Source organism: Apium graveolens, chromosome 3 (assembly GCF_009905375.1).
Source record: "Apium graveolens cultivar Ventura chromosome 3, ASM990537v1, whole genome shotgun sequence".
NCBI lineage: Eukaryota > Viridiplantae > Streptophyta > Magnoliopsida > Apiales > Apiaceae > Apium > Apium graveolens.
The window spans coordinates 294,680,667-294,697,192 of record NC_133649.1 but is presented as its reverse complement, the minus strand read 5'-3'; the positions used below and the strand labels follow the sequence as shown (position 1 = coordinate 294,697,192).

The following is a 16,526-nucleotide window of genomic DNA, read 5'->3' as shown; positions in this document are numbered from 1 at the left end:
CGCTATAAATATCCGCGGAAAGGACTTTTTCCTTTCCGCAGGATATTTATAGCGGAAAGGAAAAAGTCCTTTCCGCGGATATTTATTGCGGAAGGTAAAAAAAAAATTTCAATCCGGACGGTTGAAATATAGATCCGACGCCCCTGGAATTGCGTGTTATTTAAACGGTCCCTGACACACGATTGTCAGGGACTAGGACCCATATATACATATATATATATATATATATATATAATTCAATCTAAAATACAACCTAAAACAGTTGTACAATTTAAAACAAATGTAACCTATTATGCAAAAACGTATTTTTGCAAATATTAAAAAATAAAATATTAAAAAAATAAAAATAAAATAAAATAGTATTTTTGCATATATTTTTTGAAGTTGGAGAAATGGAAAAAAAAATTACAAAAAGTTATATTTTTTATAAATTCCAAAAAAATGAGTTTGTATATCATATTTATTCGGACTATATTTTTCATTAAATTATTTATAAATCAGACTTCTTAAAAAACATCATGTTTACGTCAAAAAAAAACATCATGTTTTGTTTATTAAAAATCGGATCTCATAGAATAATTTGAACAATTATCAAATTGAGTGAGAGTAGTGTTTGGCCAGTATTTATAATTAATCACTACATTTTCTACAAATTGTAAAGTTAGTCCTTGTGCGATGATTTAAGTTTCATTCACATCCTTTTAGTTTGTGTTAATCAATTTATAAGCTCGCCTCTTCCTGATTTTGCCCCAATTTTCCAAACCCTCCAATTCTTCTACTTTTAAAGGTCTCTCTCTCTCTCTCTCTCTCTCTCTCTCTCTCTCTCTCTCTCTCCCCCTCTCTCCCTCTCTCTCTCTCTCTCTCTCTCTCTCTCTCCCTCTCTGTGACTCTGACTCTCTCTCTCTCTCTCTCTCTCTCTCTCTCTCTCTTTCTCTCTCTCTCTCCCCCTCCCTCCCTCTCCCTCTCTGTGACTCTCTCTCTCTCTGTTCTTAATTTTGATATACAATTATAAATTATGTGAATTTGCATGAATTTAGCTGCTGAACTGAACTTTACTTGTCAATTGGTCACCCTTTTGTGAAAATCTCATATTTGTTACATGTCATCATATAAATATATATATGTTCAAATGTAATCTGTTTTCAAGACTTGAATTGTGTAAAGTGACGATTTTTTATACTGTGCACTACTTAGTTTATTACTTTTTCTATAGATTTTTAACTGCTGTATTGTAAAAGATGATCACATTATATATATTTTTGGCTGTTGATTTCAGATATTGATTTGTTATCGATTTGTTAGAGCAAGTTCAATGCTAGATGTAAAACGGCAATTGTCATTGCTATATTTTGCCACCAAAAGGTGTTTTTTTGTAATGCTAGTTGCATTTTACAAACAAATTGTTCCGAATTTAAGCAACATTTTATTCAACTCGTTCATTTCATATAAAGTGGACCTCTTTGCGCTCTGCTTTTAGTATATTTATGAATTTAGCCGTCTAAGGGTAAATGAGATGGCAAGGATAGCTATAGCTATCTTTGGCTATAAATATACAATTAAGTATTCATTATCTAACTAAGGGTAGCTATGCATTGGAGTTGAATTTTGTGATAATGTTTCTATATTATAGCTATAGTACTAAATATGGCTACGCTACGCAGTGGACTTGCTCTTAGCAACTCTCTCAATTCTCGATGAAATGATGTAGCCATTTTATAATTTGAAGACCATATAAGTATATTGATCATGATTTTAACCTTGTGTTTTATTTTGTGAAATATGAAGATCTATGCAATGGTGCGGGGGAAACTTATATTAATATGCCAGTATGGTGGCGATTTTGTTACAAATGATGATGGGTCGTTGTCATATGACGGAGGAGAGGCAAATGCAGTCAATGTCAATCTTGAGACTCTATTCGATGATTTGAAGCTGAAGTTGGCTGAAATTTGTGATGTAGACTATAGCGATATGTCCATCAAGTACTTTCTTCCGGGAAACAGGCGAAATCTCATCACTCTAAAGAGTGATAGAGACTGGAAAAGAATGCTTAATTTTCATGGGAATTCAGTAACTACAGATGTTTTCGTTATGGGAAAGCAAGGATTTAATCGTGATTTGCTGAATATGCATGCCAGCAGGTATCTACCTCAAGTGCATTTTTTTCTTTCAATAATCTTTATATCTTTTAGTTTCTACTTTTGATCAGTGGTACAAATGTAGTTGGCTAGCCTTTAGTAGGTCCTTAAATTGCTCACAATAACATGGGATAACTCTTTCGTTCCAAGTAGTACTGTTTGCCCGTGATATATGGAATAACTGAAACATTTCTTCTATCAATATTTGATGGTAATGGGTTAAATTGCCTTTTTTTTGCATTAGCGCATTAAGCACATGAGTAAACGTGTAATGCTTTCAGGGGAACTAGTATAAAAGTTGCTGAGACGGTAGAGCCTGTTGCCGAGCCACTTGCGGAGACTGTAGAGCATGTTGTCGAGCCACTTGTGGAGACTGTAGAGCCTGTTTCTGAGCCAGCAATCTTTACCGATCTAACGGCAGCCAATCGAGTCAGTGGAAAGCATGTTGTGAGAAGAAAGTCTTTTAAGCATGTTGCCAAGAGAAAAACCACGGCAGCTTCTGCTCCCAAGCCTTCTTCTGATGTCCCTATAGTAGTAGTAGCTCTTCCTGCAGCCACTAAGAAAAATAGTAGAACAACTATTACCTCAGTCCATTCTGCAGAACCTGTGGCTAATTTTGATTCAGAGAATGTCCCAGAGTCTAATACTTCTGCTGTCCCAGAGTCTAATACTTCTGCCGTGGGGATCCATCACAGCTCGGATGAAATTGATTTGTCTGCTACTCCTGCAGATGCTGTAAAGAAACGAAGGCGCACAGCCTTGTGGAAAATTGGTGCTAATGGTCCCATGATTGTTGCAGATGATGACGGGGATGGAAGTTCTTGGGAAAAGAGCAACCATCTTAACCATAATGGGAAGCGTGGGCGACATGTTACTCCTAGGAACTCCGACGGTGACAATCACACTTTAAGTTCCGGTTTTCATGACCATCCGTTGGATAAAGAAGTTGAATCTTGGAGGGATATCATTAAAGGTGTTGGTCAGGAGTTCGAAAATGTTCAAGAATTTCGAGACTGTCTACAAAAATATGCTATGGCCCACCGTTTTGCATATAAATTGAAAAAGAATGAAGCTAATCGTGCAAGTGGCAGATGTGTTATTGATGGTTGTTCTTGGAGGATCCATGCATATCGGATCTCTACTGATCAGCCTTTTGAGATTAAAAAGTTTCAAGATACGCACACATGTGGAGGTGAATCTTGGAAATCCGGTCACCTAGCAAGGAGTCGGTTCGTAGGTATCATCAAAGAAAGGTTACGTGATTCTCCGAATCAGAAAACGAGAGATATTGCTAGTGGCATTTCGCGGGATTTTGGGATTGAATTGAGCTACTCACAAGTAAGGCGGGCTATAGAGGATGCGCGAGAGCAACTTCGTGGATCTTATAAGGAGGCATATGATCAGTTGCCTTGGTTTTGTGCAAAAATATTGAAGACTAATCCTGGTAGCTCCACTAAGTTCATCATCAATGATGACAAAACGTTTCGTGGCTTTTTTGTGTCGTTTCAGGCAACAGTTTGTGGTTTCTTAAATGGTTGTCGCCCGCTTCTTTTTCTCGAAGCATCACATATACGATCAGAGTACCAAGAAATCTTGTTGACAGCAACTGCAGTCGACGGGAATGATGGTTTCTTTCCAGTTGCCTTTGCTGTAGTAGATGTTGAAAATAGTGATAATTGGCGATGGTTTCTAGAGCAGTTAAAATATGCAATTTCATCTGCTCAATCCCTAACATTTGTTTCGGATAGAGAGAAGGACCTCAAGAAATATGTGCTTGACTTTTTCGAGAATGCTCATCATGGTTACTCCATCCCCCATCTTCTGAAAAGCTTTAAAAGGGACTTAAAGGGTCCTTTCTCTGGAGATGGAAAGGCTGCATTGCCTGGCCATCTCTTGGCTGCTGCACATGCCACCAGGCTTTCTGATTTTGAGAAGTGTACCGGACAAATTAAACAGATATGTCCGAAAGCTTATGACTGGGTCATGCAAGTAGAGCCGGAGTTTTGGACAAGTTTGTTTTTCAAGGGTGAGCAATATAACCATATAGCACAAAATATTGCAGAGCCATACATTACATTAATGGAAGAATTGAGGAATTTAACTATAGTACAGAAGATAGAAGCCCTAATACGTATGATGGCTGGGTTGATGGACAATGGTCAAAAGGAATCTTGCAAGTGGTCCACAAAACTCACACCATCATATGAACAAAGGTTACAACGATACAACATAAAAGCACGTGATATGAAAGTCTTGTGCTCATCGGACACCTTATTTGAGGTTCGCGATGACAGCATCCATGTGGTAAATATTAATAGCTTGGACTGCACTTGCCTGGGATGGAAAAAAATGCAACCATGCTGCCATGCTGTCGCTGTCTTCATTTCAACGGGTAGGAATTCATATGATTATTATTCCAAATATTTCACAGTTGATAGCTACCGATCAACATATTCAAAGTCCATAAACTTGGTACCGGGAGTAAAGCATGCGGAAGATGAAGATGGTCCAGGTTCAACCGAGTGTGTGCTTCCCCCGGTGCCCACTAGGACAGCGGCCCAAGAGAAGAGGGAACTGAAAGAAGCAGAGTTAGTTGATAAAAGGACAGTTACCTGTACAAGGTGCAAAGAAGAGGGGCACAATAAAAAGTCATGCAAGGCCACCTTAGAAATTGTAAGTGTTACTGAGAAAGTTTTGTAACTTCATAGATCATATACAAAGTTTAGCTAGTTTCTGATTGTTATGTATTTTAGTAATAATTTTGGGATTGTATTTCCTATTTAGGTCATGTTTCTTCTAGACAATGATACAAATTAGAGAAACTGGTATTGTTTTCGGAAAATATTGAAGTTTCTGTTTTAGACAATGATAAATTTGAGAAACGGGTATTGTACTCGGTGAAATTACTTCCAGCATTAAACCCTAATGGGATACAAGTATAAAACAAAAAAATTATGCCCAGGAGTCGAATCATACTACCTCTGTCCTGTGGGATTGTATATCTTTACTATTTGGATTGTATATCTTTACTATTTGCACGTATTTTGAGACTTTTATAAAGTATTGTTTCATAATATTTTTTTTAATTTTTTTTGAATAAAAGTTTAAACATAAAACTTTTATTCAGAAAAAAAAAATTAAAAAAAATATTGTGGAGTTGTATTTTAAAGAAATATTGAAAAGCAGAATTTAATTGAGGGAAATACGAGGTTTGAATAAAGTATAGTTTCATAATGCTTTTTTTTTAAAAAAATCTGAATAAAAGTTTAAACATAAAACTTTTTTTCAGATTTTTTTTTAAAAAAAAAAATATTACGGAAGTATACTTTAAATGAGCATTGAAAAGCGTGCCGAAAAGTAACGTAAACAATCCAGTGGGACTGAGGGAGTAGCATTTACAGCAAATACTGAACAAGACACCCATTATCAATTTATCAAAGGATATGTAAGCAGCCTCACGTTCCATTTATAATCGTTTATAGATTCAAGATTACATATACATGGTTGTGTCATTTAACAGATACCTAGTTTACAACCTAAGTAAGTTATGTCTTGCTACATCAATATCTAAAGTACATAGTATATCTAGAACTAGTTCTCTAGTACATAGTATCTCTACAACTAGTTCTCTGTACATGGTGTATCAATATGTGAAAGGAAGCTTGTACACGCCGGGCAAGGCGGATCTCTTCTATCTTCGTAACTTGTTTTTGTTTCTAAACAGTCAGCGTGATAAACATGGCCACAAACTAGAACTGCCACAACAGAGAGGTCACTAGTCGATATGGTATTTCCAAATATATACGATCTACTTTTCAATTGTTTCTGGCATATTCCACACGTCATTTGTATTACGTCGGCAGAAATTGCTTCCATTACTGTGGTTCCAGATCTAATTCTTTCTGGCCTCCGAGATGCTTTTTCTCTACCCTCTGGGAATGATAAGAAGCGAAATTTCACATTAAAATACGTACAAGGACAATCATCTATATGACTATATCTTACATATATAGAATTATGGTCATTCCACCAGGACAGGAGATACTAGAACTGTAGAGAAAAGAGTTATAAGTTTTGCAACAGAAATAAATTTAGCATCACGAAAAATCATGACCATCTCTCTTAGTAGTTTTGATTTCGCAGATGCTTTACACAATATTCATTTATTCTCAGTATCTTTTAATTTAAGCAAGAGCATTAGATGGATATGTAAGCAAAATACCCTCAAGAAATTTACCTGCATGCCTACTGGATTCTGAATTTCCTTGCCTTGCCAACTTGAAAGACAGTTTATCATTATGTAGAGGAGTAACCTTTCCATGAGAGCTTGATGCATCAGTATAATGAGGAGAGTTTCTTCGTGAGTATTGACGGCCATAGTAATGACGTGGATGTCTTACTACTATTGTACGGTTGTGGTGATGAGCATTTGACTGGCTCGGTAGCTTCACAGGACTATCCATTATGTCCATAATGGATGATAAAGGTTTTATTGAACTGGTGCCAACCGAATGTGATGATTTCTACCACCAAAACAAATAAACTTCACGTGAGAGAGACTTAGACCTTGTTCTTGTTTCACCTTCCAACCAAATGGTGCTATTAAACAACTTTCCCTATACCCTAAGGTACTGGAAAAAAGGCTTAATATGTTTGACATGCTTATGTCTTTGAAAGCCCGTTTTACTATTAAAGAACGGATCACTGAGAGACAATATTTAGGGCAATACTCAACTATAATGTCCAAATTATATAATCTGAAAATATTCGGGTTCACAAGATTCGAATAAGAGACTTCCTAGTCAAAAAGGCCTTCATATAATGTTAAATTACCAACTATTTTAAAACCTTAAACTATTAGGAGATGAGTTTAATGTGTATTATGCTTATGTCTTAATAGATGCAACTAAAGAAGACTACGCACTGCTAATGTGAGAATATTAATGTATTCACTCAACAAGAACATATGAAAGGGAATAGAATTTGACAATATCAATTACGGTCCCTCAGTCCTAAATAATAAAGTGAACTTGGTAATTTCAAGGAAAGAACAGGGAAATTTTAAGGAAACCGGAATAGAAAAATATATTTTTTAAATAAAATTGAAACAGGCTCAATGACAAACCTCATTTGAAAATGAATCCATTGGAGAGGAATACGGTAAAAACTCTGCAATACACAAAGTCATAAAGAGCAATGAGTTATGAAGTTTCCAACTTTGAATAAATAAAATCCTCGGTCACATTAAAGAAAATAAGAGTTGTAAGACAAAAAAAAGCTCTAAGCATTTATCATTTATCCAAATAGAAAGTCATATTCTTTAGAGCGCACAGAACTCCTGGTAAAGTCCTGCTAAATCGTCAAAGGAATTAGTAAGAAACCGCTAATTTTTAAATTTTACGAGAATTGAGTGGATCCGAAAAACAGACATTTCCTATTCCGGGGTACTTTCAAAGTTTGTGAATTCCTTGAATAATAGAAGTTTCAAATCTTCAAAAGATTCCTCATATGTACGCAGTAGTAATAACAATTTTAGGCAGTTGTCTACCCAAGATTCTTATTTCTGCCCAATGTTCAGGACCATGTCAAGGAACAAACTCATGTTTTAGGTCGGCAATAAATTTTAGCTTTTCCCCTATTAAGATATAATAAAAATTAATAAAATACACAGTATATGTTCTTTAAAAAGGTGTCTCTTTTCAGTTGGATTTATACCACTTGTGAATCATATTAGATGCAAATTAAGTTATTCTGTGTGAAACAGTAAAACCCATTGTTTTGCGGATCTAAAAGTGCCTACAAAATATTACTATAATAGGATTTCAGGTACACCTAACTTGAATTGTTTTGGGAAACCTAAAAGGTACTAGCTTTTGCAGTTTAAAACTATGTAGATATTTAATATTTTTCCTACAAATTGCAACCTGAACAAAGAAAAAAATAAATTTCCTATTCCGGTGTACTTTTTAAGTTTATGTAAGCAGTGCAATAATGGATATTTCAAGGCTACAAAATATTTCTTAAATAGTCATGGCATATGTAAACAATACACTCGTAACGAGATTCTAGTTAGTTGTCTACCTAAGTTATCCTTAATCCTGCCCAATGTTCATAACCATGTCAAGGAACACACCCAAGCTGCAATCCACGATAATCTCAACCTTTCTCCCTCTGAAAATATAACAAAAACTAATAACTACTCCCTATATCTTCTTCAACATGGTATCCCATCTAGTTTACCACAAATTTGACGCAAATCAACTTTTTCCCAAATTCCCATAAAACCCACATTCGAATACCAACAAGATATAAACTTTTAGTTATCTAAATCACCTAAATGCCCACAAAACATCAAATTATATCATTTCAAGAACAAACCATCTTTAATTTTACATGAAACCATAAGAATACTATTTCTTGAAAGTCGAAAAGTATCTAAACAATTACACCCTCAAACCACAACCTAAAAAGTAATACATTGATCACCCAGAAGTTAATTTATGATATATTACAAGAATTAAACATGATCAGTACCAAAATCAGAAAAAATAAAAAACCCAAAATTAATATAAATTAAAAAATAAAAATAAAAATAAAAAAGTAAACATACCCGAAGGAGAAGGAGGAGAAAGGGTCTTGTTGTGGTCAGTTAATTTCTTTCTCTTTCCCATTTTTATCAAATGATTTATATATATTGAGGGGAGAGATTGATTATAGATACAGATGGATTGTGTGTATAATAAAGTTTAAGAAAAATATTAAAAAAAGAATCTGGGGGGTTATAAATGGAGAGGAGATGATTTGTGTGGCAATGCGGACATGAAGCAGGCAAGATCGGAGGTGTACGATGATGATGATGATGATGATGATGATGATCAAGAACTCAACTTGATAATGTAATAATATCTCACTTTTACACTACACTTTCTATTTTGGCATGATTCTAAAAATAGGCTGATTTTCTAATAAATTACTCAAAAACAGGTTAAAAATATTTGTTTGATTAATTAATTTTTGATAAATTATCCGATTTTTTAAAAATCACCTGATAAATCGTAAATTGGTATCTCAATTGCATACTTCCAATTTTCGAAATCTGTAATCATGTAATTTTCCCTTAATTGTTTCCTTTTTTTGGAATTAGATTACACGCACACCACTCAAACCAAACTCTTGACCTCTCGCACCAACACTTTATTTATTAATTGTTCCTTCCGGTTAATATTATATTTTAAAATATTGTCCTATTAATTAATATATAAGTTCAAATTTCAAAATTTAAATGCTAAAAATAAGTACTGTACCGATCAAAAATTTTAGTATTTCGGTTTTTAATAATGTAGTATCGATAAATTTTTCGATTAAAAACTTAATGATATGATCTTGTTCGTATTTATTCAGGAAGCTTGCTTATAGTGTTATTATTCATCTTCGTTCGGAAAGTTAATTCGTGACACTTGTGCGATAATAAACTTAAATGAAAATAATCATATCAACCTAGTGATCATCTTCTAAAAAATATATGTAAATTTTAATATTACATAACAAGTTGCAATTAATAAAGCTTTACAATTATCTTAAATAAAGGGTAGAGCAACGGTAATACCATCTTAAGAGCTAAAAATTGGCTAAGCAAAAAAAAACATGAACTATTCAATAAGCAAACTTACTTAGTGTTTCTTGTAACCGGTGTTCTAAAAATCAGTACTACTCAGTAGTCAGTACTCAGTTCGACAAGTTAAAAATATGGAGTAATGAGTACTCGGAACATTCACGTACTCGGTTAAAAACTCGGATGAAATAAAATACTAATTTTTAATTTTAATATTTATTTAACTTAAAACATTTTGTAAATAAGTAATATACAATATAATTAATTATGTTTTCGAGTATCTCGAAAGATTACTCAATATAACTCTCAGATCAGTTCAAGGATGCTTGTATTTCTTCCAGTGTCCGGCCCCTGGTCTCCGGAACCAACTTTGCCACGAAAACAATTGTCAATCCGCAAACAACAGAAAACATGAAAAAAGTCCCTGAACAAAACATAACAACAGGAACACAATCAAGATATCGAAAGTTTACTTTGTGAAGTGCACGTGGGAGGATCTAGTAAGGGCCACGAGGGACTCGTGTCCTCCCTAAAATATACGAAAGTGCCCCCCGAAAATTGAAAAATATAAAGGTGTATTCACAAAATAGGGTCGGTGTAAACCAGGAGTTTAAATCCTGGATCCGCCCCTCCCCTGCAAGTGCATGTGTGTGCCAATGATGTGTTACTGCAGTCTAAGAAGGGATGGTGATTACCTTCTGAGCTCCATTTCATTAGAAAATTAAAAGCATATGAAATCACCCAGGTTCCGAACCAGTTGACTACCGTCACAAGACTACCAGCTGGACCCTTAATGTTCATCGGAAATATCTGAATCAAAATAAATGAAATGTTACATAGTTTTTTCGCTAATAAACGATCAACCTTAAGATACGGAATAATTTAGGCACTGTGAAGGACTACCTCTGACATTATAACCCATGGAATTCCTCCCATGCCTATTGAGAATGATCCCTTAAATATCTGGTCAAATAAAGTAATAGGTCATTAGCATGAAATTTGTCTCTGTAGTAATGTGTTACACAGTTCTAAGCTTTAAATCGAAGTTTAAAATCGATAATACAATGTAGATGAGAAGTAACGATACAGGTTCATGCATTACCAGTACACCAAAAAGCGCTAATACTGGGCTTATCTCCTTCCACAGTTGAAGGTCCTGCTCTTACAAGAGTAAGTTTTTAAGAAGACAATTTTGATCAAAAAGGAAACAGCATTAGAAAGCGGACTTACTGTAAAAGCACCTGCAGTAAAAATGATAATCCTACGAAGAAGCAGCCCAAGCATGTTCCTGCTGCTGAAATCTGCAATGCTAGTGTATTCAATAAGAGAACAAACTTAAACTTACAATAAACTTACAATTTTTTTTGTACCATTAGTAGTGGCCGTCGACCCAATTTATCCATCAAAAGTACGCCTAACAATGTCATAGGAACCTGCAAAAGATCATCTTCAATGTTTTCAAAAATTTAAGAAGCATGATACGGAGAAAGTAAAGATGGTTTCCACAAACCTGAACAAACACTATGCCTATGGTGCCAAATCTACTTGAAAAACCTGTCATTGACCAATAAGAGTAGGCAAATTTTTACGTAATTGTTACATGTGTAATTTCGCGATTTTAATAAGAGCCAGCCAACAAATTAGCTGACCAGCTGATATGAAAATAGCGCTTGCATAATACGTAATCCCATTCACCCCTCCTAATTGCTGCAATACCATTAGACCAACTCCGACCTGTGATAAAATTTAGATTAAAAAACAAAAATACCCCTCGATAAACCATGATAACTTAAATAAAAGAGCAAGAAGGCTCACAATCAGCGAGTGAGAATATTTCCTCTGAAACAAGTCAAAAAAGCTAGTATCTGAAAGCTCTTGAAGGGTTTCTATGTAATCCTGAAATAAACAAGCATGAATACTAGATATATAGATGTGCCTGCCATTGTTTTCATCTTTATAAAGAATAATACGAAGCAAAGCAGTGATTGCACTGCAAATATTAGATTAAAATTTGGCGTCGCATAAATATGTTGTACACTCTACACTTGGACATGTATATGGATATGGACACTCGACAATTCATTTGGGCCCAAAACATGCAAAAACAAATGAAACAGTAGATTGAAGAAAGCTCTCGAACATTCACCAGACTGCCTCTCTATTCCCATGTGAAAATTTCCCAAAAAAAACTATCACAGGTTTTTATATTGCCAAGCCTGACCCTTGGAAATCTGGATATATGTATCCATGACAACAACTTTAGCTGAGTCTAAAATAAAATAAGTAGTGCACTAAACAAAAATAGAGTAGAGAACTTGCTCTTATTTCAGCAGATTCTGCCGATATGTCTGCATTCTTTCCCCTTAAGCGCTGTAAAGCAGACTCGCTGTCTTTCTCTCTACCAATCTTTGCCTACACAAATATGGATATTAATAAGCAAGTCAAAAAGTTTATAGCCTAGAATAAAGATGATCTTGAAGGACTGTGTAGACGAGCAATGTCTTCAAATTAACAGTCCATACCCAAGAACATAATTGTAAGGCCTCTCAATACACATAAGGTCAATTATAAAAAATTATGACCTTCCTCTAACTAGCCCTAGGCTAGAAGCAGATAAACTCTGAAGAGATATACCATGTATTCTGACAATCTTTTATTCAATGTCTTATTATTTTCATAAATCAGCAAACTAGGTTCTGTTTGATTATCAAAGTATCAGCAGACATAAAATTGATGGAACGGAGTAAGTATCATTCCTAACCCTTAATACACAATGAGGGAATATAAAATAGCTCTGCAGCAGGGACCGCAGAGCAGTAGTATTTTAGTTCTACAGACACCAATCCAAAAATGTAATATTTTTCCTTGTTCTGCTGACTGCCATAAACATGGCATTGATCAAGTGCTATCACTGCAAAATCACATCGACTCCTTCTGTGGAACATGGCAATGATTAACCAACTCACCAGCCATCTAGGAGACTCGGGAATGAAGGGCAGCCCCAGAAGATGTAGTACACATGGAACAATTCCTGTAGATATAAGTATGGTTCTTTTTATAATTGAGTTTCCTTCAATGCTGTAACATAATAAATTACAGTGTGCAAGAAAGTTACCAAGTATAGTCAGGATACGCCAAGAGATGAAATTTCCAACTATAAACATTACTGATATGCCACAACATATCATAAACTGCAGCATTTGTAGGACGTAATCAAGTTATCTGTCGATCTACATTTATATATGCAAGTCAGACAGTTTTCAGATACCTGATTAACCGTTGTAAATGCTCCTCGAAGATTCTTAGGTGTTATTTCTGCTACGTATACAGGTACCTTATGAAAGAATGATCCGTGAAGCATGTTATAAATGATCTTACATTTCACATGGACTGCCGTTGAACAACAGATTTACACCCTCCAAAAGTATTGTATTTTTGCCACGTACTTATGTATGAAGAAAATGAAGGAACTAATTGCAATACTATGCCCTGTGCTGAGACACGTCTGCTTATGTTTAAGATATTATTAAATTTACCACGTATGAAAGAAGCCCAACGCCATAGCCTATTAATAGTCTTCCACAGTCAAGCCACCAAGGACCCTGTAAATAACCACAGAAGAATCATACTATGAATGATGTATCCAAACAACTTCAGTCATTAGACATCACACTTTGAGAATTAAGTAGTTGCTTGCAAGACAGCGTTCCAGTTACCGATTCTCATTGCAAGGCATAGAATCAGGCAGTGTAGGGTTTAACAAACCTTTGAGAAAAATATTCCTGCCCAACCTAGTAAGCAAAACATCTCTGAAAATCCCATAGCCTACAAGTTTGAGATAAAAAAAATATGTTCAAAAAATTAACAGTAAATGATGCACTGTCGGGAGTTGGAAGTTTGTGTCAAACTTACACCTCTCCGACCAAATAGATCTGCTAGCTTCCCACTCATAATAGCTCCTAACATTGCTCCAATTGTCATTATCGAACCAAAAAGTGAATACTGTAAAGTTAAAACCAAGATGTGAATACTGCAAGGATGATATCTACAAGAGAATACTGTAAAGAAGAAATTAGGAGAAGAATAGCAATTGACAAACTAATATCCATCAAAGAATCAAATTTAGGAATGTAATTTTATGAACATATTTGTTAACTTTCTACAATATTTTCAAAGAAAAAAATTGTGTATATTACGAGTCAAATATGCTTTTTCAGCCAAGGAAGGTGCAGCCAACACTAATTAACAAATTTACTCTAATCAACCATTATAACATCAGCGCTCTAATTCAATTCAAATAAGTTTATAAACAATAAATTAGCATGTACTGAAATATTTTAGCAAATATTTGTGACATGATATGTGGCAAGTGTAAACTGGATACCTCTGCTAGAGAGAGACCAAGGTCATCCATGATCCCGGTCTGTGCAGGTGATGAAAAGCCGATCTGCACATCATTTGAATTTTAAAAATTACGGTTGCACACTTCAAATTAAAATTATACAGTAACTAATACTGGAAATCCAACAGGATGCATACTATCCTTAAACATAAACTAAATAATTACGAATTCCGTAAAGAAGAAAAATCCAGGCCAATAAACAAATTTTGTACTATTATCACTCAAAACCACGGAAGTTACTCGAGGATCCAATTCAGCATTACCCAAACCCAGGATCCCCGGTATTGCAGGAACTTATACTCTACTCCTTCCGTCCCTTTTTAGTTGTCACATTTGACTTTGACTCAATCAAATTGACAAAAGTTCGACCGAGGTTTATTAATAATTTATAATTGAACAAAATAAAAAAATTATCACAGGAATGTAGATTTAATCTACTTTAATATATAATTTTTAGTCTTTTAAATAATATAAGAGTAATGTTTAATTTTTGGTCAAAAATTGGTCAGTTTGACTTCTATAAAAGGAATTGTAACAACTTAAAAGAGACGGAGGGAGTATTAAATTAACAAACCTTATAATAATTATGAACTCAAGTCTACTGGTATCACTTGAACTGATATCATGTTAATTATTAAGTAACCTACTCTTTTGAGCGTGATTTGGACAAACATATTTAACTAGATGCCTATTGCGAAGTAAGGGTTTATCACTTGTCACCCCAGGATCCCGACTCTTTTAAAGTTTGCTGGGAACAAACATATTAAACTAGCTGCCAGTTGTAAAGTAAGGCTTTATCACTTGTCGTCCCAGGATCCCAACTCTTTTAAAGTTTGCTGGGTACAAACATATTTAACTAGCTGCCAATTGTAAAGTAAGGGTTTATCACTTGTCGTCCCAGGATCCCGACTTCTTTAAAGTTTGCTGGGAACAAACATATTTAACTAGCTATCTCTTGTAACATATTTAGCAACCAACCAGGATACTCTTAGAGATGCTCCTTTCCTAAATAACTGGCTCTTCTAAGGTGTCTAATTCAGTTCATACCATTTAGAACTAGCTCTATATTACATCTCTAGCATGTAAAAAAAGATGAACTAGCTCTATATTACATCTCTAGCATATAAAAAAAAGATTGAAGGGAAGGGAAGCAAAGTACTTACAGCTGATCCAAAAACAAAAGAGCCAAAAACAGCCACCAAGGTGCTAAACACAAGAACCAGTGTGACAAAGTTGTCATCAGATAAAACAGTAGGAAGAAGAGGATCACCAGAGCTCTGTTCTTCATAATCTTTACTTTGTCTTGCCATGGTACAAGTCAAATAAAGTGACAAAATTTAAGTTTTTTGAGGTTGAGATAAGGCCAGAGTGTCTACTTTTAAACAAGAAAAAAGACCAAGTATAGCAAATGAGGAGAATATGTCATAAATTCTTTCACTTCCCAAGATTTGGCTCAACATCAGTGACAATTGTGATCAGAAATTTGTGATTATTTTCTACTAAAACATAAAAAACAACATTTTATAAGAAAATATGGAGGAAATATTTTGTTTTTTCAAAAAAGTGCCTTAAAATTTTATCAAACAATTATATATTTATTTTTCAGCAAAAAAAGACCCTAAGTTTTACATTTATAATGAATAATTTATACAAGTTTCAAGCTTTTGCAAACAAAATTTATGAATTTTATTTTAAGTCAAATAGAGTGTTGAACCTAATTTTTGTGAGTTTTATACTTCATGTCATATTATGTGTCGTCTTTTAACAATTATGTGATCAAGTTTATTAAATTTTGACTGATAATCGAGACAAATTTGTGTGCTATTTTTATAAAATGAAAAGTACATTTTAAATAGGATATGTATATTTTCTAATAATATAAGTTTTGAATTTATTTAATTATATACTAAGTATAATTTGCTATCAAAATTTTAACAATTTGACCAAAGACTATTCAAAATAGGACAGATAGGGATGGAGGGAGCAATTATTAGAATAATTTTATGGATAAGTACTAAAAGTTGATGCTTATTTAAATTAAATAAATAAATATTGATATGAAGTGAATACTCTTTAATTATTTTTTTTAAAAAAATACTTATCCTAAAAAGTATGGACACTCAAATAATTTGACATTTTGTTAGGGGCATCTCAATTATTCATGTGTGAGTTAGCCAAATTAGCTAGAATTTAAACCAAAATTTAATGATGTTTATTACTACTCCTTCCTTCACACTCGGTTGTTTATATTGGAGAACCGGGAATCGGTACATATTTTAAGACTTCCAGGAATCAGCACACATTTTAAGGTTTCCGTAAAATGTGGTTTCTTAAATTATTTTAAATATTTTTTTAAAAAATAAAAATATAATAT

General features: G+C 34.2%; 3 protein-coding genes across 7 annotated transcripts; 1 reads left to right on the top strand and 2 right to left on the bottom strand.

The window, feature by feature from the left end:
• Window positions 1-648: 648 nt before the first annotated feature.
• On the top strand, window positions 649-5,004 carry LOC141713634 (uncharacterized). Of its 2 annotated transcripts, XM_074517138.1 has the most exons (3): window positions 649-787; window positions 1,786-2,141; window positions 2,420-5,004. In XM_074517138.1, the coding sequence occupies exons 2-3, from the start codon at window positions 1,795-1,797 to the stop codon at window positions 4,836-4,838; spliced, it is 2,766 nt and encodes a 921-aa protein (XP_074373239.1). In that variant the 5' UTR covers window positions 649-787; window positions 1,786-1,794; the 3' UTR covers window positions 4,839-5,004. The 2 variants fall into 2 exon arrangements, with proteins under 2 accessions (XP_074373239.1, XP_074373238.1); XM_074517137.1 differs by lacking the exon at window positions 649-787 and having other exon boundaries at window positions 950-2,141.
• Window positions 5,005-5,568: 564 nt separating this feature from the next.
• On the bottom strand, window positions 5,569-9,044 carry LOC141713633 (uncharacterized). Of its 2 annotated transcripts, XM_074517136.1 has the most exons (5): window positions 8,749-9,044; window positions 8,220-8,309; window positions 7,264-7,307; window positions 6,376-6,661; window positions 5,569-6,070 (listed from the first exon to the last, which is right to left on the bottom strand). In XM_074517136.1, the coding sequence occupies exons 3-5, from the start codon at window positions 7,282-7,284 to the stop codon at window positions 5,760-5,762; spliced, it is 618 nt and encodes a 205-aa protein (XP_074373237.1). In that variant the 5' UTR covers window positions 7,285-7,307; window positions 8,220-8,309; window positions 8,749-9,044; the 3' UTR covers window positions 5,569-5,759. The 2 variants fall into 2 exon arrangements, with proteins under 2 accessions (XP_074373237.1, XP_074373236.1); XM_074517135.1 differs by lacking the exon at window positions 8,220-8,309.
• An 890-nt stretch (window positions 9,045-9,934) lies between these two features.
• On the bottom strand, window positions 9,935-15,544 carry LOC141713631 (sugar transporter ERD6-like 5). 3 transcript variants are annotated; one of them, XM_074517133.1, is made up of 18 exons: window positions 15,316-15,542; window positions 14,135-14,197; window positions 13,663-13,752; window positions 13,516-13,575; window positions 13,287-13,352; window positions 13,019-13,084; window positions 12,866-12,941; window positions 12,717-12,781; window positions 12,070-12,162; window positions 11,566-11,646; window positions 11,400-11,484; window positions 11,261-11,304; window positions 11,121-11,183; window positions 10,992-11,051; window positions 10,853-10,906; window positions 10,654-10,713; window positions 10,446-10,560; window positions 9,935-10,174 (listed from the first exon to the last, which is right to left on the bottom strand). In XM_074517133.1, exons 1-18 carry the CDS (start codon window positions 15,460-15,462, stop codon window positions 10,062-10,064), a joined length of 1,401 nt encoding a protein of 466 aa, XP_074373234.1. In that variant the 5' UTR covers window positions 15,463-15,542; the 3' UTR covers window positions 9,935-10,061. The 3 variants fall into 3 exon arrangements, 1 of the variants encoding a protein (XP_074373234.1); XR_012572001.1 differs by lacking the exon at window positions 9,935-10,174 and having other exon boundaries at window positions 10,472-10,560; window positions 10,853-10,911; window positions 10,981-11,051; window positions 15,316-15,544; XR_012572002.1 differs by lacking the exon at window positions 9,935-10,174 and having other exon boundaries at window positions 10,482-10,560; window positions 10,981-11,051; window positions 15,316-15,544.
• Window positions 15,545-16,526: the final 982 nt, after the last annotated feature.